The 27197-nt window shown below is 44.1% G+C and overlaps 1 protein-coding gene across 6 annotated transcripts in view; it reads left to right on the top strand.

Moving 5' to 3' along the window:
• LOC100763181 (sterile alpha motif domain-containing protein 5) overlaps window positions 1–27197 on the top strand; it is a 228143-nt gene that overhangs the window by 183469 nt on the left and 17477 nt on the right. For 2 of the 6 annotated variants that reach the window (XM_027402039.2, XM_027402037.2), the window contains exons 9-16: window positions 9358–9490; window positions 14689–15035; window positions 19867–19941; window positions 21359–21502; window positions 21949–21987; window positions 24203–24338; window positions 25091–25260; window positions 26471–26680. In XM_027402039.2, coding sequence (XP_027257840.1) covers window positions 9358–9490; window positions 14689–15035; window positions 19867–19941; window positions 21359–21502; window positions 21949–21987; window positions 24203–24338; window positions 25091–25260; window positions 26471–26680 — 1254 coding nt within the window. Of the gene's footprint in view, window positions 1–3684; window positions 4213–8375; window positions 8680–9357; window positions 9491–14688; window positions 15036–19866; window positions 19942–21358; window positions 21503–21948; window positions 21988–24202; window positions 24339–25090; window positions 25261–26470; window positions 26681–27197 lie in introns of those variants that run through there. The other 4 variants (XM_027402041.2, XM_027402040.2, XM_027402042.2 and 1 more) reach the window with 4 other exon arrangements.

Here is a 27197-nt window from a genome sequence, read left to right on the forward strand (position 1 = left end):
AATCTAATCATCAGTTCAGAGAAAAAGATTATGTTAAATAGATTTGCCACAGTATGCATCCGAGTTGGTTTGTGTTAGGGACATTCAAATGTCCGATGACCGGCACATTGTTTAAGCAAATAACAACATACTTCTATGATGGAATGTTGTTGAATCACAGTGTTTTGGTGTATTCTGTTGGTAGAGTATTTGTTGACATGGGAAAATTTTTTCTGTGCTTGCTTCTCAAGAAGTGGGTTTTGAAACAGTTTGAGAGGCATATGTGGAGCATGCCAGGGTTTCCCTAAAGAAAACCACAAGAGGAAAGAGAGGGAAGGAGTGCAGTCCTCCTCACTGACCAAGGAAAGTGATGGTCAGGTATGTTGTTCAATCCCCTTTATGTCACTGGGATTACATATTAGTCTCTCTCTCTCTCTCTCTCTCTCTCTCTCTCTCTCTCTCTCTCTCTCTTTCTCTCTCTCTCTCTCTCTCTCTGTGTGTGTGTGTGTGTATGTAGGGGAGAGATTTGATAGGCATAAATCAAAACACTGCCAATTTTTCTGAGTATGAGGGTACAGGTTGTCTCTTCTGTGTGTTTTTGCATTTTGCAGAGTTTTAATTGTTGTATAAGTACCACGTGCTAACTGATTTCGCTACTGGAGCACCCATTTTAATTGTTAAATATATGCCATGTGAAATAGATAGTAAATGTTGCTAAACTATAGCTACATGGTCATTGTCATTGTAAAGTTCAGTGAGGGGCCAGATAATTAATATAATAATGATGGCATGTATGCCAAGTCTCTAGATCGGGGGTTCTCAGCCCTCCTAATGCTACAGTCCTTTAATACACTTCCTCATGTTGTGGTGACCCCCAACCATAAAAATATTTCAATGCTATATCATACTTGCAATTTTTCTACTGCTACGAATCATAAAGTAAATATCTGATATTCAGGGTATCAGATATTTGGCTTCGGTGGGGGTTGTGACCCACCGATTGAGAACCACTGCTATAGATAAAGTTTGTGTAGGCTAAGGCAGTGAAAAGCAAGGCCAGAAGTCCCCCTAGATGGCAGACAGAGCCATTTAAGAAGAGGGCCCAGCCAGGGCACTGATGTGTGGGCACTCAGGAGAGTGGGGCATTTAGGTGCTCTGAATTGGTAAGGGATGAGAGACTGCTGCTCTGGGAGACCCTGAATGGATATCTGAAGAGCACACCCAAACTGGGAGAAAGAGAAGGGTGTGACCACTCTGAGAGCTGAGGGAGGGCTGGAGCTAAGGAGTCTAAATCTTCATTCCTTGTTGAGTTCTATATCCCACGACAAGGCCTTCGCAGCCTGTCTTAAGACCTAACGAGTAGCATGGAATTCAGATGTTCTGAATGTGACTTTGAGCCTGTTTGTATACACCTGCTGTGTTCAGGTAGGTTCAAGTCTACTGTTGATAGAACAAGACCCCCAGGCAGCAAAACAAGACTCTCTGAGTTAATTTTTCCAGAGCCAAGAATTTTCTCAGGCTACTCTAGTCCAGTCTGTTTTTCAGATGTTTGGTGAAGGCTGAGAGCTGAGGGAGGGCTGGAGCTAAGGAGTCTAAACATCTTCATTTCTTGTTGAGTACATAAGTATTCATGGAGGGCTTGCAATAGGTAGACACTCTGGTAATGGATTGCTGAAAACAGCTCCATGCATTCAAGTCACGAGACTAGACCAGGGGCCTGTCCCTAGAGAATTTCCTGTCTTCTGAAAGGTAAATCCTTCTTGAGTCCCACATGGAGCCCAACATTGTTTCCATCAATGGCGGGCTTGTCCTCTGAGAGGTGGGGGCAGAGGTATGGAAAGGGGGTGTAGTTAGCTCTCTTGCCCTCCCCTTAGAAGACCCTAAGGAGCAGTCCATGGGTGGATTGGTGCGTGTGTTGGGAGGGGAGTCAGAAAGCTATCTTCCTTCTACCCTCTTCACAGTGTCACCAGCATCAGTCCAAAGCTGAGAACGTGTTCCATTGACCCAGTGCTTCCTGCTCTGCCAGGTAGCAGGCTTCATACACAAGGAGTCGTCTATACTTCCATGAGAGAAGTTAACACACATGCCTAAGCCTACCCACCTTCCCAGTGGTGGGACCCATGCCTGCTGGTGAGCTTCAGAGCCCTGGCTCCTAGACCTACCCAACCTTCTCTGCATTAGAGCATCCCGTGCCACCTAAACCTGGTTGTCACTGTGCCTCTAGCTTTCTGGCCCTTCTTTGGAGTTGCTGTGTCCATATCACTTAAAAGCCATTTGTGAGAATAAAATGGGCTCTGATTGAACTCCAGTCAGTAACAAGTAGAAGATGCAGAGATAACAAACACTGCTGTACTCCAGGAACACCACGTTTTAAAATAGCAGCACTCTGTGATAAAGATCTTCAAACCTAAGTTGTATTTAGGGATCCTAGTATCACCATCGGCTATGATCACTCACTTTGAAATGAAAGTCAGCCTGTTCTGATACTAGAGGCAAAACCTTTTCCCAGCTAGGAAGTGTGAAGGAGCAGGCCCATAGGGGCCCACTTTCTGCCCAATCCTTTCTATTTGAGAAAGGGGCCATGCCTGGGCCTTTTTTATGGAATGAGGAAATGGTGTTTGCTAAATGCTAGAGTTGATAGTACTTCATTCAGAAAGCACCTGCCACCGTTTGTGTTGTGTGTGGCCCTGAAATGCCAGTGATGAGTGGTGAAGCCCAGATGTGAGGGAATTGGTTTTTGATATGGGAAACTGGACAATACAAGGAAGCTATGGTGAATCCTTGTGGGAGGAAGAAGAGGAAGTTTCATAAAAATAGAAGAGAGGCTTTTGGGGCCGAAGACAGAGTGGTGAGGCATGAGGTTGAAGAGAAGCAGGTGAGGTACCCCGCAAAGTGGGAAGGTGGACTGGCAGTTTCATGAGTAAACTGGAGACTCTGGGCAAAGCATGGCCTTCCACGTGTGAGCTTTGGGACTCAATTCTTCTTCTTCTTTTTTTTTTTTTTTTCCCACTTAAGTAAGCCCTGGACCTCCTCCAAAAAAGCCCCTCTGCTATTTTAAGTAGGCAGTAGTTGGCACTCATTGGCGAGCCCCGGGCTGCCAGGTATTTTATTGGTGTTGTGTGATAGCCTATAAAGAGATGAACAAGAAAGAGCCACATGATGGAAGAGACAGCTAGGCATGAATAGTGCAGGCTGCACAGTGGGAAGAGATGACTTAACTGAGTGAAGTTAGCCGTGGAAAGATAGGAATTGTGCCGCACGTCATGGAGACTTATTTATATGGGTTTTCGGTTCTGTCTTGTTTAGAGGATGTTCTGTTCAAATAACAGCATGTGCCTGGTGCTCCCCAGAGACCCCCGAGAAAATTAAATCTTGTGGCATAGTCCTCAGGCTCACTGTTCTAGAATGCACGGGAGCTCAGCTGCCCTGAAATGACTGTTGAGACATTTTGGGGAAAACAGTTTTGGAAGCCTTGGGGAAGGGGGAAATAGCCTACATTCACTCTGCCACTTAAAACAGGGGAAAAACAGAGAGTTGGGAGAGAGAGAGAGAGAGAGAGAGAGAGAGAGAGAGAGAGAGAGAGAGAGAGAGAGAGAGACCATAGTCATAAACTTTACAATGGTAGTTTCAAAAATAGCCTGGAAAGGTGTCTACTTTCAATCGAGACCACTCCCTTCAGGGAGCGCTTGGAGCCCCATCTGCAAAAGCTGTTTTAGAGTTCAGTCACTCGGAAGGGTTAGTCCTCTGTCCTGGATTTGCTCAGATTCTCGCGGTCTTTCTTTCTTTCTCTGGAATTCCATAGACAGTAATTAAGGAACTGGAGGCCAGCAGGAGGTCAGGGAGCCTTCCTCAGTGAAAACAGGGATTGTTGGCCATGCACAACACTCCCTTTTTTCCTTGTGGTGAATAGGAGATTTGCTTAGAGCTGATGACTTATGCCTTTCTTACAAGTTACACAGTTAGCAAGCGACTGGGGAATCAGGCAGCAGGCAGAGAGAGGCTAATTGAATCCAGTCAGTGTCCTGGTGCTCTTCTTCGGATGTTGAGCTGTGACTGGGAGAGCCTGCCTGATCATGTAACTGCAGAGAACATGTTCGCAGGAGTGCCTGGTCCGACTTGGAGATTGCAGGATTGACGGATCAAGAGTGAGATTTGCTCCGAGTGGGGAGGTGAAAGGGGTACCTACTGCACCTTTGCAAAACTGCCCCTTACGCCTGCTAAATGCCGAGGCCGGTAAGTGGATGAATGCTTTTGTTGTGCGAAAAGAAAACTTTTCTGTTGCTTCAAATAAAAGGCTTTTTGCTCGATCCTGCCTAGGGTGCAACTTTCTTGGCTTCCTAAGTTTCTGTAGATCTGTCCATCTTCCCCTAGCTGCTTCCCTGCCTTCTTGCCCAGTGGGTTTATCCAGTTACCATACATAACTCTTGGAGAATACTAAATATTATTTTGAGAATATGAAAGAATGAGCAAGCATGGGCTGGAGCCACTCTGAGACTTGGGCTGACTCTGTGTGAAAGGCTTAAATCCAGACAGCATTCAGCATTGTTTTCAATAAGTCTACGATTAGTTGGCTTTCTTCTCATAAGTTTTAGAATCATTTCAGTGACAGCTTGGCTGTAGGAAGTGAAAGTGTGTATATCTTCTTATGGACTGGACTCAAACAAAATTATTGTGTGACTCCCTCAAGCAAATATATTTGCAATTGAAAAATACTTCTCAGAAATGCTTCTGTATTGTATGATGGTGTATATATAGCTCCGGGTGAGATAAAGGGACTTAGTCTTGTTTTTCTGATTGTTCACTGTGACAATGTGTCTTGGATTTGGAGGATTGTTCACTGTGACAGTGTGTCTCAGATTTGGAGCTGGGGAGGCAAGCAGTAACCCTAAAGATCTGTTTGTTCTTTGCAAGTATGGATTAACATTTATTCCGGCACATTCGTTGCTACCGTGCCACCAAATTTCTGGAAATCCACTTATTCTGTACATCACAGATGTAAAGAACTGTTTGTTATAAGGTCCTGTGAAGTATCTGTCTCAGGCAGCGTTGTTGGGCTTAGGTTGAACAAGCAGTAAGGGGATGCTTTTGGAGCACACCAGCACACAGACCTTTTCATTTACAGATGTGATTAATCTTGCCCCCCCCCCCTCTTCCAATCATCTTTCGTGTAGTTGTGTTATAAAAAGTTCTCCACGCTGGCTCCATGACTCTTCCCATAAGAGCATCACAGATGTGTCAATGGATGCACTTGTTCCAAGAGAAGCTGGGGAGAAAGGAGGCTCCACCCTCGTGTCCATGCCAAATGGCCCCATAGATGCTTTACTCAGTGCCTAGCAGGCCAAGGGTGTGCTATCTCTTTAAAGCAGCTATAGTTTTGTGCCTTGGCTTGGTCAATTTGTTATGGTTTAAAACTGTGGAGCCAGCTGTCTGCAATCTGATGTAATGTTGCCATGGAAACCAGAAATGAAACACTTAAGCATTCACCACAGAATTACTACATATAGCATTAGCCAAAGTAATTAAAAGTTGAGCCATATGGGTTTTCTGGTGGAAAAAAAAAATCTGCAGCAGAAAGCTTGGAAATGAAATGTTTCTGTTTACAGTACTGTAAAGGCATTTTGCATATCTTTTGGTGGGACCATGCTTTTTTTTTTTTTTCCCTCGGGATGGTTTGGGATGGGGCGGCTAAAGCTGATGGACTTCTCCCTTGATAAGATGATCAAGCTGAAGTTTACTTTAGAGACCTTAGTAAACTAACAAAGGGTATAGAGATGGGAAAAATGTTTGACTATGTGTGAACATATGCTTTTAGGTTTTTGTTTTGGTTTATGTGGATCTGTGTTGGCTGAGTGTTTTTTAGAATCATTTATATACAAAGTAGAAATCCTTTTTTTTTTTTTTTCCCCTCCGAGACAGGATTTGTCTTTGTAGCTTTGGAGCCTATCCTGGCACTCGCTCTGTAGACTAGGCTGGCCTTGAATTCACAGAGATCTGCCTGCCTCTGTCTCCTGAGTGCTGAGATTAAAGGTGTGTGCCACCAATGCCCGGCAAAATCCTTTATTGTACAAACCCCTTTGGGTAGGAAGGTTTTTTTCTTTTTCCAAATACAATATTCATTTTCTGCTTCTTAAGACTCTGTCTAAAAATTACTTATATTTTAAAAATTACATGCACATATTTTTAATGATTCTTAATTTAAAAGATTCTCAAACTCCCTTTAATGATAGTCAATTTCATGAATAAAATATATATACATACATAATATACACATGTATGTCAAAAGCATGCTGTATGGCTTGCGTTTAGAAAGTAACACATGGTTCTTTGAAAGAGAAATATACAGTGAAGAATTTATTACTCAGTTTAGAAGAAACGCAGTCACTTGTGTCTTTATATTAAAACAGCTGGATGGAAAATTTTTTTTAAAGACTATTGTGTCACAAGTCTCTTCCCTGGGACTCCTGAGGAATCCAGAAGTTGGCCCTCCCCATCAATGAAAACTGTCTTGAAGACTGCCCAGGCTGACTGTAGAGGAATCTTTTAATTAAAGATAACATGCACAAGTATACATTTCTTCCTGCCTGGGGTCCAAAACATGACACCACAGAGGAAATCCATGGTTGCTGTGGCTTGAGATTTGTCAATGGCCGATGCCCCCAGAACCTCCACTGACTTAGAAAAATAGAAAAACCATCAGTTTAAAGTTCTCAAGAGCTCACGTTCCTCAAAAAGGAGGTAGGACATGTGAAAGAGATTAAGGAAGTACCTGGACTATGTTATTCTTCATCACAGTGAATGCAGGCCCAGGAAAGGAAGGCTCTGAGAGAGAACATTGGCTTTCAGTCTCATGTCCTGGTGTGACTGTTTTTATTTCTTCCTGGAAAGTTCATGCAAATGTACCTTTTCCATGCAAACTTTGTGTCTCTGTAGAGGAGTTTTGTGTTAGTGATTTCTATATTCCATTCCTTTCTGTACACTCGTATGCCCCACCCTCCCCAAAACACAAGCCACCTGTAGCCACTACCAACAGACTAGCTATGGAATGTGTTTACATGGCTGGTTTTTAATCTCACAATCTAGCTTCCTATCTCTTAAGTGCAAACAGTTGGTGCTTATTTCAACCTTGACTTGACTCTGGAATTTATAATGTCAGGGATAGATACCTAGCCTGGTTTTGTTTGTTTGTTGTTGTCATTGTTTGAATATACAGAGGCCTTGTGTAATATAAAGTTAATTCTTCTGCTTGAATTGCTGGCACGTGAACTGCAATGAGAGGATGCAATGTTTTGAAACATTTGCATGAATTCAGTGCACTATGGGTTACTGAGGTGCTCATGACCCAGAATGAGGGTAACCAAGTTCTCATGCCTCTGGTTGGCCACTCTGACCATTTCATTTCATTACACGTCAACAATTCAACAAAGTAGAAATGAAATTTAAACCAGATGTGTATCATTTTGTATCTGGAATTAAACTTACTATTTTAACTTTTTTTTTTTAACTTTGCATCTTTGAACTAAGTGCATTAACCCTAATTATTCAACATAACTTCCCCTTTTCCTTCTAGTCTGTCAATAGATAGTGGGCAATTTTTTAAAGATTTGTTTATTTTTTATTTTATGCACATTTGTGTTTTGCCTGCATGTATGTGGATGCCAGATCCCCTGGAATTGGAGTTACAGACAGTCATGAACTCCATGTGGGTACTGGGAATTGAACCCAGGTCCTCCGGGAAAGCAGCCCGTGGTGCTCTTAACCCCTGAGCCATCTCTCCACCCCCACACTAGGCAACTTTAATTGTGAAGCTGTAGGCAGTATTTTCCTAGGAATTTGAGAGAAGTTGGACATAGATGTGGACACACTTCACAGGCGGGAAGACTGAGGAATATTCCAGTCTGATGATTTGCTGAGGTCTGTGCTAATTAATCATTAGTGAGTGAATTGTTCGAAGATAGTCTACAGGAATAAAGTACAGTGGCTCCACGCAGTCATCTCCAAGGCAAGGAGGTGGCAGAAAATAAATCAAGCTTATCCAGAGGAGAGTATTACCAGGCTGAGAAAAGTATCTGTGTATTCCCAGCAAGCACCATTTCTAAATAATTCAGATGGTCTCCACCCCTCTTCCTTTGTGCCATTCTCTGCCACCACTTATTTACCCATTTTATGGCCTATAAAATTGAGATTAGGGAGAGCTTTTCTTGGGGAAAGTTCCCTAACTGGTCTTGAATTGGAGATGTGGTTTGTTTTGTTTTGTTGGGGGGTGGGGTTGAGTCATCGCTCTCCCTAAGAATTGCACTGAGGACATGAAGGGATGATGTGCAGGATGAACTGGACCTGCTCACTCACTGGCTGCCGAGTAAGCTGAGGCTGGGGTGCTTCCAAAAGGCCCTAGCAGCCGGCCGGGTGGTGCAGCATGCCACACGCCGCTCCAGTGGGACAGTGGGAAACTTCCTTTGCTTTTTCACAGTAGAGGAAGTTGCATACGGAATGTTGGAATGGACTTGGAAATGAAGCCCTCATTCTGTTCACAAGGAAAGGGTTGTTTTTAGCCTGGGTCACTGCTATGGAGAGAGAATTTTCCCCCCTCTCTGTAATGTTGGATACTTGAGGGAAAACAGCTGGGCCAGCGCTGCACACTTGAATCGCTGCAAAATGGAACGGGATGCTGGGGAATATGGACTGTACTGTATGGCTGTAAAGGTCAGCTTTTTCCCTTGTCTCTTTGGAGGAATGTGGGGCTGTCCTCAGCTTTGCCTCGTGAGCCCTCAGGAGCTGGGGGAGGTGGAATGGACGGCTGTGTGATGTGGCAGGCGTTTCTAACAAATAGGAAAGAAGGTTTTTTTTTTTGTTTTTGTTTTTTTCCTTTCTTTCTCATTTTTTTTTTCATTACTTCCCCTTTTCTGCCTTCTGGTTTTGATTCTTTTTTTGGGGGGGGGGGTAGGAGCTGGAAAAAGTCAACAAGAGTTTGGTTTGGAGAAGTGGTTGATGACCACGTTCAACAGCAAGTCCCAGTGGGCCCGACAGAGGAGAGCCTGGCCCAGACCACAGCAGTGTAACTGGAATTACATGGCCAGCTTGAGGAGAAAGTCCTGCTGGACTTGGCTTGAAAGTCACAGGGAGCGGGATGATGGGACAGACACCCCCATGGTAGTCAATGCCAAGAATGTGTACTCTGTCCCTAGGATTGACTTTCTGCTGATTTAGGCCATCTCAGGGTATGTGGGGTTTTGTAAACCCATTGGGTAGATTTGTTGATGGCCCAAGTTTGGCAGCGGAGCTGTGGATATTTGGCCTTGGCTGAGAGGCCAGCTATGCCAGCCGGGAGGGCACGGCTCTGGAGCAATTAACTGATTAACTGTTCCTGTGTTTCTTTGCCAGTCAAGAGAACAATCGGATGATGAGACGGAGGAGTCGGTGAAGTTTAAGAGGTTACACAAGCTGGTAAACTCTACTCGAAGAGTCAGAAAGAAACTAATTAGGGTGGAAGAAATGAAAAAGCCCAACACTGAAGGTAAAAAACAAAACAAAGCAAAAAAACAAACAAACAAACAAAAAAACAAAACAAAACAAAACAAAAAAACAGGGATGGGGGCAGGAAACCCCACCCTGGCTCTTTTAAAAGAAACTACTTGGGGTCAGATTTTCAGTAGAAACAGAATATGATTTCAAGTAGGAAATGAATTGCGTTCTGCCTGAGGCTGACAGTTGTCTCTGTGCCAGCAGGGCAATGCTCAGTGTTCTGGAATGAAGGATCCCGGTGTCAGGTATTTTGGGCACTTAGTAATTCCATGTGAGAGAGATGGGAAATGGCTAGCGTCTGATGATAAAATCTGAAGGTGTGGTACAGCTTTAATTATGAGCTTACGTTGCCATATATAACCCTATATGTTCTCAGCATAAGCCTCTCTTCCATAGAGGACTGGAGTTTGTAATATGGTGGGCTTCTCATGCAAATCTGATAGACTGTGCATCCATCTTGCAAAACCACCTAGCAATCAAGGCTCAATATCCCTTCAAAGCCTCAGGGCTGCTTTGTTCTTCTAGGAAACAATCTCAGGTCTCTATTCAAAAGGGGCTTTCAATTCGAAGGGGAATCTTTAAGAGCTGGCTGGGAAGATGAAACAATAATGTCAACAGAGATATCAACTGGGGATCATCAGAATGAATAGTTACCTTTGAAATACAATTATGATTGTTTAAATTATGACCTTATTCATTTTCACTTCTAGTAGTATGCAAAAACAATGTAGAAATCTACCTCAAGAAAGATCAGATACAAGCTCAATATTCCTGAATGTGGTTATATACAGCAAAAGGGCTAAAATCCCAGCAATCCTGAACCAGAGAGGGGAGCACTATGGGTGACATAGTGACACTCTGTCTCACCCCACCCAGCTCTAAGATGTTCTTGTTTATAAAATGATAGTGAGTAAATTGGGAAAATATTGGACTGCTTTAATAAGAAAATACATTACTTGTGAAAATATGTCTATGTTATGAGGAATTTCAAATTTTAACATGTCAGTTTTGGAATTATTGCTATAGATGTCTTTTTGATCTTTGTAAATAAAACCAAATTATACACAGGGAACTGAGTTTCCTCTTTCATAGATAAGAGTTTCTTGCTATTAGTGATGTTTTCTAATTCTGTTTGTTGTTGTTTGATTTAATTCTTTAGGATAAAATTGAAGATGCTGGTAACTGCAAAAGAGTGGGGTGGGGGAGAGGAAGGGGGGAGTTGTCAAGAGAAATAAGCTTGATGGATAACTTCATAAATGTGGACCTGCCTTTAGTTCTGGGGTTGGATGTGAGTGTCCGTTGGTATAGTAATTCTGTTTATATTTGGATGTTTTAATACCTGTCTGTTGGCCAAGGTTTCCACTGTGCTAAATTTATGAGCTTTCCTCATGTAACGGGAGGCCTTTCTGAAATATGAACACGGGGAAGAAAGTTGTACTTTTCTAGAGAACCGTGCATTCACTCACCGAGTGTACATTGTCAAGCAAACCTCCCGCAGGTGCCAAAATCAAATCTCAGTTATGACCATCAGAGTTACGGGGCTTGTCCATCAGTGAGATGAAATGAATAACACACTTAGTACGGAGCCCAGTTTATCCAGTGGGACTTGTCCTGTGCAGCCTTTTGCCACAATAGTATCTTATACATCTTGAAATATCCAAATTTGCAGAGGATATCAATTCAGCTACGTTGGGGGTAGGAGAATGGCAAAATACCTAAAGAGGCAATGAGGGTCAAAAATGATCACCTTATGCACTTCTACATCCAAAGTCATCTGAGTGTGGCTGGGCCTCACAGATGAAGGCAGGCTTGCTCTGGTGGGTGATGAGCTGGGAGGTGTGTGTGTGTGTGTGTGTGTGTGTGTGTGTAAGTAGCTCAGAGGGTTTGCCTCCAGCCCCCATGTGACCAGGCTCTCTGAGGTTCCTATTGGCAGGAAGACCAGGAGGTGGGATAGGCTACTTGAGTCAAGAGATGCTTCCCTTCCCCAGTGCCCTTGGACTTACAGAGATATGATCAAGTCACCGATTGCCTGTATGCCTGTGGCAGTACTAAAGCAAATAACAACCCTGTATCGGGATGCATTCTGCATATGAGACACTTTCTCACATGTTGAGAATTGATGTTGCCTTTTAATATGCCATCTCTGGAATACACACCAGAGGCAGGCACTTACTCATTTCACCAGTAAGGAGACTGAGATAAAGAAGCCGGGGAACTTCCTCAAGGTCACTCAGCCAGCCAGCCAGCCAGCCAGCCTGTCAGCCAGACTTCTTCAACATATCCTGCCCCTCTGGACATTCTATAGCTCCTGAAAACTAGTGACTTTAGAGTCCCTTCCCTGGTCCTCCCCCACTGCATTGATTTTCCAGGTATATCCTGACACGGCAGCCCTGGATAGTATTAAACACAGGCCACATTTGTGCCTGTTGTTTGCCCACTCCTGTGTGTTGTCTGTACCTCTCCCCGCAGCGCACGAGTAGTATTAAGCCAAGAGAGAACCATCAGCCTTTAGCAACTGAGGAAGCTTCAAGTGTCTCTGTGATAACTTAATGCTTACAGTAAACACATTGGCTAGTATGCAAAGATAGGTAGGTGGTGTGGCAGAGGAGGCTCAGAGAGAAACACATGCCCGAGGTCCCGGAGATATGGCTGAAGACCAGGACTTGTGCAAAGCTGTATCCTTGCATTAAGTGGTCCCACATCCTCCTGTCCGAAGCACCTTTCCTGGGTGTTCCCATCTCTGCTGCATTAAGCTAAAGGCCGCTGTGAAGCAAGCTGCACAGTGTGCAGGGGGAGAGCTCACCTGGGTCTCCACTCCTGCAATAGCAAAGCTGTTCCTGTTGATCAGAAGAGGGTAGGAGAAGAATGGTGTATTCAGGGAGCCCTGGTCAGGGCTGGGCTTCCGGGCTGCCTCTTAGACATGGACAGTAAAGCCCGCTCTGCACAGGCTTGCTCACAAAGGCTGACACAGCCTCTTCGGAGGCATTTCCATATTCCACTCAAAGTTCCTTACTGGGAGCTGCCATATCAGCCTACTGCTGCACATGTCACAAACATGTGTGTCCCAGATAGTGCTAGGCCCAGTTGTGACAGGGGTGTTTAAAAGGATGATGAGTGACCTAAAAACAGTCTAGAAGATGTTTGGACCACCACCAATGAGTGCCAGCAAGTCCTTGGAGTACTGGGCAAAACCCACCAGGCCCCCATGAAGCTCTTCAGGACTGTGTTGCTTAGACTTTTCATGGATCTGTGCCATCTGGAAGGCTTAACATGACCTTGTTCATTCACTGAGGGACTACCTTGGCCACCAAGCTGGCCTCCAGTCTTGGCCCAGTTGCTTCTTCCTGGAAGCACAGCACAATCTTTAGAAGTAACTATATTTCTTGGGGAAAAATAAGTACTATTGTTCTCCATACCTGGTAGGCATCCGGAGGAGAGATCAGGAAGCATCCCTTATATTTGTGTACTGTCTGTGGTTTGGCTAAATCCAGTCTGAGCTTTGACCTTGCCTGAAACTCTCCCAAAAGGTCCTCAAACAGTTCTTTAGAGACCCTGGGGTTGGGCATCGTTTTGATTTCTCTTTCTTCACTTGTCCTTCCATCTCTGCCACTCACTTCTGCACACGAATTGGAGTTTGGTCTTAAGTGGGATTTCCTAGCAGAATTCTTCTGCAACAACTATCCGTCCAATTAGAAAGGGTAGCCATTTTTTTGGAAGCCACTTTTTGGAATCTTCTAGAAATGGGTGCCATTTTTACTGACTTCCCTGTCTTTCTCCCTGACACTTGAAGACTCATTGGCACCTTTGTCGCAGCTGCTCCAGGGAACTTTGTATTTTTCCCCTCTCCGCTGTTCAGCTGGTGGAAAGCTGCAAGGCTCCAGTGTTTCCTTATAATTGAGGGGTGCAGCCAGTTGGGATCACTACACCCACAGCTTGACCTACTTCCTCCTTCACATCTGTTCACATAACACATGCAGAAAAGAACTCAGCTCTCTTGCCAGCACATCCAGGCCTTTCCACTGGGCGCCTTCAGAAGGCTTGGCTCGCTACCTGGCCCCAGAGAGAGCTTGAAGGCCTGGAAGCCTGAGCCCAAGTGGAACACTCAGTGAGCTGCTTGCGTGTCAAGGCCCTTAAATGCCCTTGCTGTTTCCTTCGGGGCTGGGTGGATGGGACTATCTGGCTGGGATCACTCAGTTCCTCTGGCTTTTTGTATTTGGCCAGTAGACTGGAGACCATTTGTCAATCACATTTGCAAGCATAACCCTTTATGATGTTTTCCCCCACCCAAACTCTCTTGGAGATTTAATCACTTAAATGGCATATGTACCAATAAAAAAAGAAAATCATTGTCTGCCACATGGCATTCATCACACTCCAAGTATAAAAGCCACTAGAGCCGACATAAAGGAGGGCCTTTCAGGATGGGGAAGACTGAGCCTAGCTTCTGGGGATTGCACTTACAAACCTGGGTGGCAATTATCTTGAAATGCTAACATATATCACTGTAATGACGAACCTTGATTTTTCGAATGGCATTTTTAATAGGTCAAGGAAGATGTTGGTCTACAAACTTGTTTTGAAGGAGAATAACAGCTATCACAACTTTTCCCTTCTAGTTTTGTAGTACTGGGTTTGAATGTAAAGCTTCACACATGCTAAAGCTGGACAAGCCCCTCTCTACATTTGAGCTATATCCCTGTCCCTCTTTTATTTTTTTTTATTTTTTATTTTTTTTTGGAGTAAGGGTCTCATGTAGCTTAGACTGACCTTGAACTCTGTATTTAGCAAGGGATGGATGACATTGGAGTCCTGATCTTTCTGCCTCCAGGAGGACATATAGTCAGGAACAATGACACCATCAAGCTTTGATTTTGAGTCTCATTAAGTTGATGGAGTTGATCTTGAATTTGCCATCCTCTGTCTTCGCAGCAGCTGGGATTACTGGCCTGTGCCACCAGATACAGAACCTTACAAATGTTTAACGTTAAGCTCTTTTGAAACCATACCATGCAGTTGGATTCCCGTCTGTGTTCCATGTGCGTTGACACGGGTCATGTTTGTAAAGAAAATCATAGTGTAGGCAGGTGGAATGTTACCATTAACGGTGTGGGCTAACTTGTGTTTTATAGGGATAGACAAAGGTCTATGGGACACTCATTCACAGGAGACCCTGTGTTGATTCCCTTCCAGGTGGAGAGGAGCATGTGTTTGAAAATTCCCCGGTCCTGGATGAAAGAGCCGCACTCTACTCTGGAGTGCACAAAAAGCCATTTTTCTATGATGGTGCCCCGGAGAAACCTCCTGAAGACGATTCGGATTCTCTCACCCCATCTCCGTCATCAAGCAGCCTGGATACTTGGGGAGCTGGCCGGAAGTTGGTCAAAACCTTCAGCAAAGGAGAGAGTCGGGGCCTGATTAAGCCCCCTAAGAAGATGGGGACATTCTTCTCCTATCCAGAAGAAGAAAAGGCCCAGAAAGTGTCTCGCTCCCTCACGGAGGGGGAAATGAAGAAAGGCCTTGGGTCCTTGAGTCATGGGGTAAGTACCGATGGCGTTTTCTTCTATGACAATCATCGTCGTAGGCACCACTTTCTGGTGTCCCTGGAGGAGGTTCAAAGTGTCCGTAAGCAAATCCGCTTGAAGAAAACGGATACTAACTACTCCTGTTCCAGAACTTTTCTCTGCCAACGTCCCTCCAGAAAAGGCGTAAATGGCACCACCTGTGACCTGCTGCCCCGGCAGAAGCCCAAGGGGGGCGGCGGCTGCGGCTTCCCTGGCAGGAGGGGCCGAGGGCGCACCTCGGTCAGCGAGTTCAATATCACCTACGTGGTGGAGCGGAGTCTCTACAGCCACCTGAACCTGACCCAGCTCGTGCGTCCTGCCTCAGACAGGACGCTGAGCAAGGCTGAGAAGCAGGACCTGAGGCGGTGCTTGCTGGAGGAGGATGAGGAGGCAAAGAGGAAGTGGGCTGCCACGGTGGACCGCTGTACAAAAAGGGTTCTCTTGAGAATCCACCAGAAGTCCGTGAGTCGCCAGGATGGCCGTGAGGAAGGCCTTGTCATTTCCGTGATGTGCAGTCAAGCATTATGGCCTCTCTCCTTGCCAAGCTGTCATCCTGTCTTCGCCTCATCTCTTCCGGGGTCCATTCCACTGTCACCTCCGATCTCTAGCCCTTCTTTCTTTAGTAGTAGTGCCTCTCCCCTTATTTCCATCTGCCCTCTGGCCAGCTGAAGCTATTTGACTTTTTAAACTGAAACTAAACCCTGAAGCTTATCTTCCAGGGTTCAGGAGTGGCTGTCTGCATGCCCAGTTATCTTGTCACTTGACTTGAAAGAAGCTGATTGGAAGCAGGAGGACATTAGACCCTGAAAGAGATGCTTATTTTTTCAGTTAATAGGAAAGAACTGATGGCAAGTCTACCATTACCATTGTCAAATGCATTTCTTTCATTAGTAGAGCCAGCCAGAAAGTCCTTAGATCTCAGAGAGAAAAAAAATCAATTAAAGCCCCTTTGTTTTAAATGAAACTAATTCAATATTATTACCATTTTTAAACAGATGAATTAGCATGTAGTAATGTCCTTGGCTGCCACATGAATTCATATGCACAAAAAAGTAAAGTGCTTACTTGTATGATGACTTATATAACAAAATGTTTTTGTGTTTTAGTTTTCATCCTGAAGGATCAGCAAAGCCTAGTTCAACTTTTCCTTTCAGAGAGTGACTTAGTTTAAACTTGAGAGTATAGATATTCTCCCCTGGGATTCCCACCTAACTTGGAGTTTGCACAATGGCCCATGTAAAAGGGGACAGAGTGAGGCGGAGCTGGCACCGCTATACTCTGGCACCTTGCTTAATCCTCCCGGGGCTGCTGGCCCAGAGCCCCTTTGAGAGGTCTGAAAGAACCTTTAGAGAAGAATAGGCTTCCACGGTCGCTTTTCCCAGGGTTCCTTCACGTTCATGAATAGGATGTTCTTGTCCAGAACTGTATAACTGTAATTTAAATTCATGCAATCGAGTTCTGCTTTTGTGAAATCGAAGACGGATTGGCCACTGCCATCCTTCAAATGCCCTGCTCTGCTTCTCAGAGAATCTTTGGGTCTTTCCTCGCTTTGGAGTTTTGAAAATATTCCCATGTGTGTTGACTTCCGTCCTAGATTTTATTTTCTGTCTTTTCCCGTTCTTGTGAGCTGTGCAACACTTCTGCTATCAGTCTGATGGGAAAGCTTTCCTTCTGTCTCTTTCTGTATCATGGCAACAATGTTTGGGTTTTCTTTGTTTTGTTTTGTTTTAATATCAGAATTTTCTTTGTTACTCATTCATTCAGTCTCTGGTGTACCCTGACCACCCTGCCTTTTGTAACACACTGGTCTTAGTGTCAGAGTTGAGCCCAGTTCATCTGCCAGCTCGCCTCCAAACATGACTGCTACTCACTAACGATGGTGCTATGCACTGGATAATTTTAATATGCTAAGAGCTTAAGGCATATGGTACTGGGCATTTTTAATCCCTGCTAAGTAATGTATTCAGGGCTAAATTAGAAATCTGTGCATAACTGCTCTTTTAAGTACAACTGTATAATCATAAAAAAATTAATTTTCTCATTCAGAAAACATAGGATAAAGTCAATGTTCTAACAGTAGGAAGCTATGGGTGTTGTTTTTGTTTGTTTGTTTGTTTGGTTTTGTTATTTTGGTACTGGGGCATTAACCCACAGTCTCATGCATGCTAAGTAAGTGCTCTATCACTGGTCTTACACTCTCTTATTTCTTTGTATCTTTCACTTAAAATGCTCCTTTTCATTCTCTTGGTTGTATACACTTCCTTCACTTTACCCCCAAGGTGCACAGTTTGCTTTAATCTTCTGCCTTGATCTTTTTGTCCCTCAGAGATGCCATACTTGCTTGACACAACCTCAGGGAAATGATAACGCTTTGAATTCACCGGAAACAGTCATGTGTCTTGTTTTTAATTTTTATTCATTCAATTTTTTTTATTTGGGAAAACAGACATGCATGACATTTTGGAACCTCGTCCCTTTTCAAATTCAGCCCCTCTCCAAACATGTTCTCAACTGCATGCCCATCCCATTGACTCACTCTCCTCATCCCAAGCATCATTCAAAAATGTTTTTATAATTATCAGTACAAGAGATGAATGAGCTAAAAATATTTTGCTTATGCTTCATTTATGTAGATCACCAGAGTTCAAAGATTGTTTTCTCTTTCTCTCATTGCTTTTATAATCCATTTTCCCTCCCGAAGGAGTGTTTGAGAACTGGTGATCTCACAAGACGTGAGAGCTTCCTCCAGGCCGTGCTCAGTGCTTGTTAGCCCTCCACTGTTGAGTAACGATCTGCTTCAGATATCTTAACACATTGATTGGAGAGATTTTAGCTGATGAGTCTGAAAACCAGTCCATTCTCTTAAGTCCTTTATTTTAGGAATAAATGCATACAGCAGGCACATGAAAACCTAAATAAGCTTCTAATTTATTACAGTCATCATTTCCACATAAATTCCTTGGGAGTTATTTCATATGCATCAGAGAAAGCATGCTGGGCTCCAGTGTTGCAGGCCATGTTGTCATTTAAAGCAGGGATGTGCAAAAGCCATAAAGTGTTCAGGCATCTGGGCGCCATACCATGTCTGTGAAACCCTGAGTCACAGGAAAGGAACTAGAATAAAGTCCCTGCCTTTGCAGAACTGAGAAAATGCATTTGGCACCATAAGCCACTGGGGAAAGTTAATGCTACAGATTTGTCTTGGCGGGTGGCCATAATATTGCTTCCCAATTAGGTGAGCTGAAGATTCCTTTTGTATGGAGGAGTCTTTGTCTTTCTATGGACTAGGTAGACACAAAACTAGTTGACTGTAAAGAAAACAAGGTTACCTGCTGTAAAGTATGCAATTGAGCTAATCTCCACTGGAAAGTGAGCAAGTAGTGGTTATTGAAAGCAGTACCAACAGTGTTGCTGAGAGGTGGGTGGTTCCAAATGCCCTTCATTTCTGCTCCTCTCGTGTACCATAACTGCCACCTCCCTGTGTGGCCTGTTCCTGGAGGCTTGGGTTTTACTATGGAATGCCCAGATTATAAAATGCAGAATGCAGTTCCCACCCCTCCTTTGCATGTTTTAAATCTTGACTAAACCTAACCTGCAAGTAATAATCAAGATGAGCTTCCAGCCTCTTAGCAGAACCAACATGAAAGAAACATCAGAGAATAAACCAATGTCCAGAGTGTCTGCTCTATGAGCGACAATGTGCTAGGGTCTTCAGGTCTGTAATGTATGTAGTTTCAGTTCAGAATCCTAAACTCAGAGAGTTTTAGCACTTCGGTTGTGGTCATGCAGCAAGCAAGTAGCAGAATCAAAAGTTGGATCTATGTACAATGATACAAGCCCTCTCATTTCCATCCTAGACTGTGTCTCCTATCTCGATGCAGTACATTGATATCTCCAAAATATATCTGATTAAAAGAAGCAGTTTTCATAGTTTATATCCTGCTTTTATGTTCATCCCTTCCATTTTGTGACTATCATTATGACCTCTGAGCAGCAGGTAGCACAAAGAAAACATTAGAGCCCAGATCTGCTATTCTAGTGTTCTCACCAACTGCTTTTAAAATATGACCTACAACAAAAATTAATGTGCCTTGGCAAGAGGAGACAGGCATGGGCATCTGATTTTTTTATTTTTATTTTGCTAGAAAAACAGGAGAAATTGGACACAAGTCCGGAAACAGAAAATCATAAAAATATAAATATTTCTACAAAATTTGAAACCATCTAAAAGCACAATAAACTTTTCATCCATTTTTTTTTTTTTTTTTTGCAACAGTGTTTTTCATACTGAAAGTGGAGTGTCTGATCAGTGACAGACAATGTGGTGTCATCCACTGTGAGAAAAGGGGTTAAAATTAATTAAGTTGAGCAGTTAGATGGGAAAATTGTCATCATTTTTGTCCAGGATGGAGAAGGGGGGACAGTAAGTGACTAACCCAGTTGGCCTGATTGGATGATTATAAACATGCTTTCTTTCCCCTCCTTGATGGTTTAAAACTAAATGACAAAAGTCGTTTTGAAAGGCCTGCTGTCTCTGGCAGAGCACAGAACTCCCAAGACCACAGTCATTGTTTTTGCATGTTGAGGGAATTTTAGCCCCCGGGTGATCCATGAGAACACCAGATCAGGAAGGTCTCCTATGACAGGAATCATATGTTTTTCCCTCATCACATCTTGTCCTACTCCCATTCTGTACATGTATTTGTGGCTCAGAAGTGCTATGCACAGGGGTCGTGTGTTGGGTTGTGTGTGGGCTGTGATGTGAGCGTAACTGGGATATTTCCACCCACCCTCTCTTGTTCCACAGAGAACTTGCAGTTTCGGTGGATTTGACCTGACAAACCGTTCCCTGCATGTTGGCAGTAACAGTTCTGACCCCATGGTGAGTGGACCATAGAGAAAAGCAGCCGGTGTAGACGGCAGTCACCTGGGTGCCAACGGTTCCCTTTTTAGTGTCTCGGAGACTGGACTCCAGCTTTGCTCAGTGACATTTGCAAAGAATCACTGTAGCCCCATCTTGAAGGTGTTCTGCTGTTACACATGGGTTGGATGATGGTACCTGTGCCACCATCTCCTCAGAGAATCTCTGTTCTTTTTGTTAGTCTAAGAATGTATCACCACTGCTCTTTTAGTGCCCTTTCTCCAGTGTTCTGTAAGTAACACACACAGATGAGTTTGGCTCCTTTGGCCTTAGTCATCTGTGCCTGTGAGCTTTCCCTTCACACTAGTTAGTCTCGGATGCACACAAGGGCATGATCTGATGGAGCCCGGTGATGTGGGCATGCAATGAGCAGTCTTATAGGATCAGTGTGTGGACCTCTGAGGCCCATCCTAAGTTTAGGTCTTTCTCATGCGAGGTATGAAACAAGCCCAGTTTTCTCGGTGTCAAAGCAAATAAGAGCCCTGATTGCTCAGACTAATGTCTCCTCAGATATGCTTGTTGGTCATGGTCACGAGCCAGGCCACTCTGTTAAAGTTGCCTAAAATTCCGGCCCCAAAGGAGTAGGTAAGCTTTACGTGGTTTTGTTTGCCCCTTAAAATATTTTGCCTTGAAATTATAAAATGAAGATGTCATGCGTTATAGTTATTATGATCGCAAGGCAGCTAAAGTACACATCTGTGAAAGACATGAGGTGTTACAGGATTTCCTGCAAGATTTAAGCTGTTTTATTTGGGTATCAAATTTTATTGATTCATAAGCCAATAATTTTATGTTGTCAATCTCTTAAAAACATAAAACTCTTCCCCTCTACCCATCCTTTCTTGGGAAGGTTTGTCTTTTAATGCAAAATAAAATCAGAGATGGCCACAGTCTAGCTTGTTCAGGGAAAGAAATTATGCCACACTGAGTGTTATACGAAGTCTGATGCGTCCCCAAGCCCACCTTCTGCCTTCCGGTGAGTCAATACTAGGACCGCTCCCTCCTCCCCCACTGCTGGGGTTACCTGAACACTGGTTCCTCTAAATCTCTCAGCACTAATGAAATGCAGTTCCCTCAAGTGTTTTTAAATGGTAGCGGAAAAAAAAAAAAAAAAACTGGAAAAGCATGCACTAAGATTAAATAAAATAAAAAGTGCCTGAAGCCCCAGTATAAACAGACAAACAAAATACCTCTCAGTAGGTTTTAATTTCTAGTCGCAAAGATAAATAACAGCCTTGAGTTAACAGAAGAAAAATGTGAAGATCCCGGGGAATGCTAATATTTTCTCTGAGGTCTAGGACTTTAATGGTTTGAGTAATGGAACCGGTTTCTAGCCTTTATCTCCTAGGACTAATGGTATTTGCACTCTGTTTTGCAGGGTAAAGAGGGAGATTTTGTGTACAAAGAGGTAATCAAATCACCTACTGCCTCCCGCATCTCTCTCGGGAAAAAGGTGAAATCGGTGAAAGAGACAATGAGGAAGAGGATGTCTAAAAAATACAGCAGCCCTGTCTCTGAGCAGGTATGTGGCCATCTTGCTTTGACCCAGGTTCTAACTGAAGATGGTCCACTTGGGCTATTGGATGGTGCTATGAGGGTGTGTGTGTGTGTGTGTGTGTGTGTGTGTGTGTGTGTGTATTCCTCGGAATTGCTCATTTGAGCTGCATTTGAATAGAAAAAGCAGGCATTTGCTACAGAAACAGTTGTTAAGCAGTTAGGACTGTTCTATATGCTGGGACTAGAAAACATAGGCCCTGTGCATCAGTGATTTTTCTGGTTGCTGCATCAAAAACCAAGACCAAAGCAACTTAAGGAAGGGAGAGTTTATTTCAGCTCACAATTTCAAGATACAGTACATCATGGCAGACAGGTAATGGCTTGAGTCAGCTGGTCACATTGTACCCACCAGCAGGAAACAGAGAGAGAGATGAATACTGCTACTCAGGTCCCTCTTTCTTTTCTGTGCAGTCCAGGACCCTAGCCCATGGACCGACACCCACAGTTAGGGTGAGTCTTCCCACCTGAACTAACCTAATCTAGAAAACCCATCACAGGTATGCCTGGGGCTTCATTTCCATGGTGATTCTAAACCAAGTTGACAATCAAGATGAAATCCTCAGAGCAGGGCTTCCATTTCAGAGCAAAGGAGACAGCCATGTAAAGAAGATCCTTAGTGCAGAAAGCACAATAGAGTAAGCCCAGTGAATAATTTAAGCATGAGGGGACTGGGGGATTCTTTTCTAAAATATCCTTGCTATTAATTATCTATCACTAGATGCCTCCTTAAAAAGTGCCCTTTGGGCTGGGCGTTGGTGGCACAGGACTTTGATCCCAGCATTCGGGAGGCAGAGGCAGATGGATCTCTGTGAGTTCAAGACTAGCCTGATCTACAAGAGCTAGTTCCAGGATAGCCTCCAAAGCCACAGAGGAAACCATGCCTTGAACCCCCCACCCCCCAAAAAAAGTGCCCTATGGAGTTAGAGAGATGGCTCATGGGTTAAGAGCCATTGCTGCTCTTACAAAGGACTTGGGTATGGTTCCCAGCACTTACATGGTGGCTCACAACAGCCTGTAACTCCAGTTCCAGGGAATCCGGTGCCCTGTTCTGGACTCTGCAGGCACCAGACACACATGTGGGATACATACATATATGTATATAATGCAAACAGTCATGACCAGAAATAATAAGTAAATTTTTTTCTTTAAGTGTTCTTGGCCAGCTGACTTTTCAGATGTTAGTATTTAGGTATTGTACTGGCCGGTCCTTGGGGTTCTGACAGGATACACCCTCAGCTACTGCCACTAAGAACACCACCTGTGTACATTCACTGTGTTCCCTTTTATTTATTTTTTCTTTTCTTTCTTTTTTTTTTTTCCAGACAGGGTTTCTCTGTGGCTTTGGAGGCTGTCCTGGAACTAGCTCTTGTAGACCAGGCTGGTCTCGAACTCACAGAGATCCACCTGCCTCTGCCTCCAGAGTGCTGGGATTAAAGGCGTGCGCCACCAACGCCCGGCTGTGTTCCCTTTTAAAAGGGCCCTGCCCATCTCCTATTCTTCTCTTCTCTTCTCTCTCTCTCTCTCTCTCTCTCTCTCTCTCTCTCTCTCTCTCTTCTCTGCCTGTCTTTCTTTCTCTGCCTCTCTCTTCTGTCCCCAGAGGCCAGTCACTCCTCTCCCCTCACTCTTTTCCCATTCACTTTCCCCCAATAAAATCCCCACCACCCAAGCTCTGTCACATGGCATCTTTCTCTCGAACACATGCCGCTTTTTAAAATTACAGATGTAGGATATATTGTTCTAGAAGTATGTAGTAGATCAGAAGGGGAAATCTTACAAAATACCTTCTGGCTACTAGAATGCAATAGTCATGCAGGTTTCTATTTGGGCTGAGAGTAGAAGGCCGTCTCACTTACTGGCACTTTATGTCATCAGTAGGATTTCACAAAACTGATGTCTCACCCCTGATTCTGTAGAAAAACCTTTCATCATTAGAAACACGTCCAGTTTTTGTCTTAATTGCATGTGTGGAAGGAAGAACACCTGGAGGCCTGAACTTTGAGATAGTTTTGACCTTTGATTTCAAAACCTCCTGCTCTGACATCTTTATGGTACTCATTTTGCAGCCTGTTAAAATACCTGCTTGAAATGCATACGGAATGCCGCTTCAGCCAGCCAATAAAACCAGCTGGGACAGCAGGCATTTTTGCTCGGCTGCTGCCCCCTGGTGACTAAACACCAGCATCTTATTCATCCAGTCACTACTTTCAGCAATGTCATATAAATAGAAACAATCTGATCAGTTGTTTCTAAGAAATATACCTTTTCTTAAGTGTACATTTTTTCCACCTAAAGTTAATTTACTGCCCTCTTATTCTACTTCTAAATATTGTATTAGAGTAGACTGAACTTGATCTGCATTTGAGGTCAGGCTTGTTCCTGGGCCATTGACTATACTGAGTCCCTAAGCCACTGTTTTTAATATATGGTAGATGGGGTTTTCCCCAGGAATTTTAAGAATATCTGTTTGAACTTGAAAGACAACTTTGGAGTACTAAATAAGCAGTACTGTGGGTTATAGATTTAAATATAAGCAAGGATATAGGCGTTAATGGAGAATACTGTACATAGGACCAAGCATAGGCATAAAGTTGAGGATCGAATTGCCTAGAATTATAAAATATCACCTGACTACCTGGGAAACTCAGTTCTATTGAAACTATTTCAGGACTCTGGGCTTGATGGAATGCCCGGCTCCCCAGCCTTGGTAAAACCTGACTCGGAACATGTGGACAAGCCCAAGCTCAAAGCCGGGGGCTCCGTAGAAAGCCTGCGAAGTTCTCTGAGTGGCCAGAGCTCGATGAGTAAGTGCCATTCGAAGTGTTTCATGATTTCATTCTGGAGTTACAGCCAGCATTCATTTGGGCCTCAAGTTAAGGCAAGTTAGAGATGAGCAAGGCCAAGCACCTACCCTTAGGCTGCATTATATATTTGTCCAGCTATAAAGCAAAAGAGGAATGTTTAAGTTTTGATTGGTGAACATAGGAAATGCATCTCTGAGGAAGGATCTTTTAGACAATAAGCCAATGGAGAAAGTACATCTGACCAACAAAATGGAGGGATCTGAGCAAGGGAAGGGATTCTAAATGTCCCTGGCAACAGATATCATTAAGCTTCCCCAGGACCTATGATGGTTAGTGTTGGTTGAAGAGTGAGGAGGAAGAGGTGGCATATAAATCCAGAACTTTAAGTTCTCTCTTAGGTTGTTTTCTCCTCTGTAATACATGGGAGAAATGGTATAGTATACAAAGGAGACACTAAACTGCTATGGGCAAAGGCTAGGGCCTGCCATTGCAGCATTGTCCTCTGGCGAGCCAGTGTCCCAAGGATTCCTGTCATGAGGAAAAGGTTGTGGGAGTCCCCTGTCAACTTAAGAACTTGATTAGGATAACAGTCGAAGATTCATTCATGGGCCCAGTGGTAGTCGTGTTGCAATGCTGTGACTCATAGCTTCCCTTCCTGGACCTCTTCTAATACACAGCACTATCGGTACCTTTTATCTTTCCTACTCAGGAAGACTGTGCTTATCCCTGTTCTCTCTGTTCTTCCTGCGCAGGTGGTCAGACTGTCAGTACCACCGATTCCTCCACCAGCAACAGGGAAAGCGTCAAGTCAGAAGATGGTGATGACGAAGAGCCACCCTACCGGGGTCCCTTCTGTGGGCGTGCCCGTGTGCACACTGACTTCACCCCCAGTCCTTATGATACAGACTCTCTGAAGCTCAAGGTAGGCTTGTCCCTGGTCTTGGGCAGCTAACCCAGGCTCTCTTGTCTCTTGGGTTTCTCTCTTCCCTGACATTGGATGCTGGAATTCTTACCATGTAGACTAGACCGTGTTTTGGCTGGTTTCCTTCACAGTGAGAATAAAGTAGAATCAGACAGTGGTCAAGGGTGAGGAAGATGTGCATAAGCTTTCTGTTGCCACCACTTCCTCCCTGGTGCTACCCTTTGACCCCTGATTCCTTCTAGAACTTTTATGCCCCTCTTTCTATGCTTCCTTTATCTGAAGGGAATAGCTGTTCTGTATGTGTACAGAGAGTTTATAGGGGACCTAAAGATGCAGTTCAACATAGTATACGATGTGGCTACAGATTAGGGAACACCCTCTTGTGACTGGTGGCAAGAGCATCCTACCAGGAGTAGGATGCTATCCCAAGAGCCAAGGTAGGCAACCTGACCGAGAACATGGGTGACAGCCAAGGCCCACCTGACCCTGCAGAACAGGAAGCAGGGAAGGTTGTGTCCTTGGGTCAGCACAGCATCGAACACAGTTAGAAGTCCTCTGTCTGCCCTCTGCCAAGCTCCCAATCATGTTCTGTCTTGGACACTTAGTCAGTAACATGCTTGCTGCCCAAAGCATAGGGACCTAACGTCATATCCCCAGCATCCATGTAATAGCTGGGTATGGTGGTGCACCCCTGTAAAACCAGTGCTGTGGGTGTAGAGACAGGTGGACTAATTCTGGAGCTCACTGGCCAGTCATTCAAGCCAATTGATGAAACCTAGATTCAGCGAGGGTTCCTGTCTCAAAAATAAGATGGGGTGCAATGGAGAAAACGACTGGACATTTACCTCTAGGCATCATACACACGTGCATATACCTACACCAACATATCTGCATGGCCCACACACATAGACAGACCAACATATCTTCATGATCCATACACACAAACACACATATCTGCATGGCCCATACACATATAGACACACCAACATATCTGCATGGCCATACACATAGACACACCAACATGTCTGCATGGTCATACCCATAGACACACCAACATGTCTGTGTGGCCCACACTCATAAACACAGCATTGAAGCAGGAAGCTGACTTGAGGGATTCTAATTCTGTTCTGTAGCATTTCTAGCTGAGTTATGTCATTACTCGTGCTTAGAAGTGTGCCTAATGGAAAGACCTTTGCTCCCTGGGTCACAGAAAGGAGATATCATTGATATAATAAGCAAGCCGCCCATGGGTACCTGGATGGGTCTGTTGAACAACAAAGTCGGCACATTCAAGTTCATCTATGTGGATGTACTAAATGAGGAAGAGGAGAAGCCCAAGCGTCCTGCCAGGAGGAAGAGGAAGGGAAGGCCACCCCAGCCGAAGTCTGTGGAGGATCTCCTGGATCGGATCAACCTGAAAGTCAGTCACTTGTTACTCTTGTCATATACATGTCCTTGTTCTTTTCTTCTTCTTAAACTGGGCAGGTAGTCTATGTCATTTTACAAGGGTGACTCATTAATTCTCTTGAGTATTCTACAAGAGTAGTTACCAGCAGTCTAATGTTGCCCTTGACCTCTACTAAGGCTGATAGCACAGCATAAGCTCTGTATCAGTATTCTGCTCACAGCCACCTCCATGGGACCATGAGGCATCCACCTTCTTACCTCTCCCTTGCTATAACTCCCAGCATCTTCTAGAACAGTATGCCTACAGTGGTAGATTATGGTTTTCGACTTATAAAATATCTTGCTCCTGAGAAATTCATAGGTTTTTGCTAAGTTGGGTTTTAATAAGCCCTCCAAATGTAAAAGGAATTTTCTCACCATGGGCAATGTGATGATAAAGGAGTTAATTCCTATCTAGGGCACAGTGACAATGACAGCAAGTGGGATATCGACCACAGTGTGCACAGATATCTTCTTAAATCATCAGTGAG

This window comes from Cricetulus griseus, chromosome 2, assembly GCF_003668045.3.
Source record: "Cricetulus griseus strain 17A/GY chromosome 2, alternate assembly CriGri-PICRH-1.0, whole genome shotgun sequence".
In the NCBI taxonomy this organism is placed as follows: domain Eukaryota; kingdom Metazoa; phylum Chordata; class Mammalia; order Rodentia; family Cricetidae; genus Cricetulus; species Cricetulus griseus.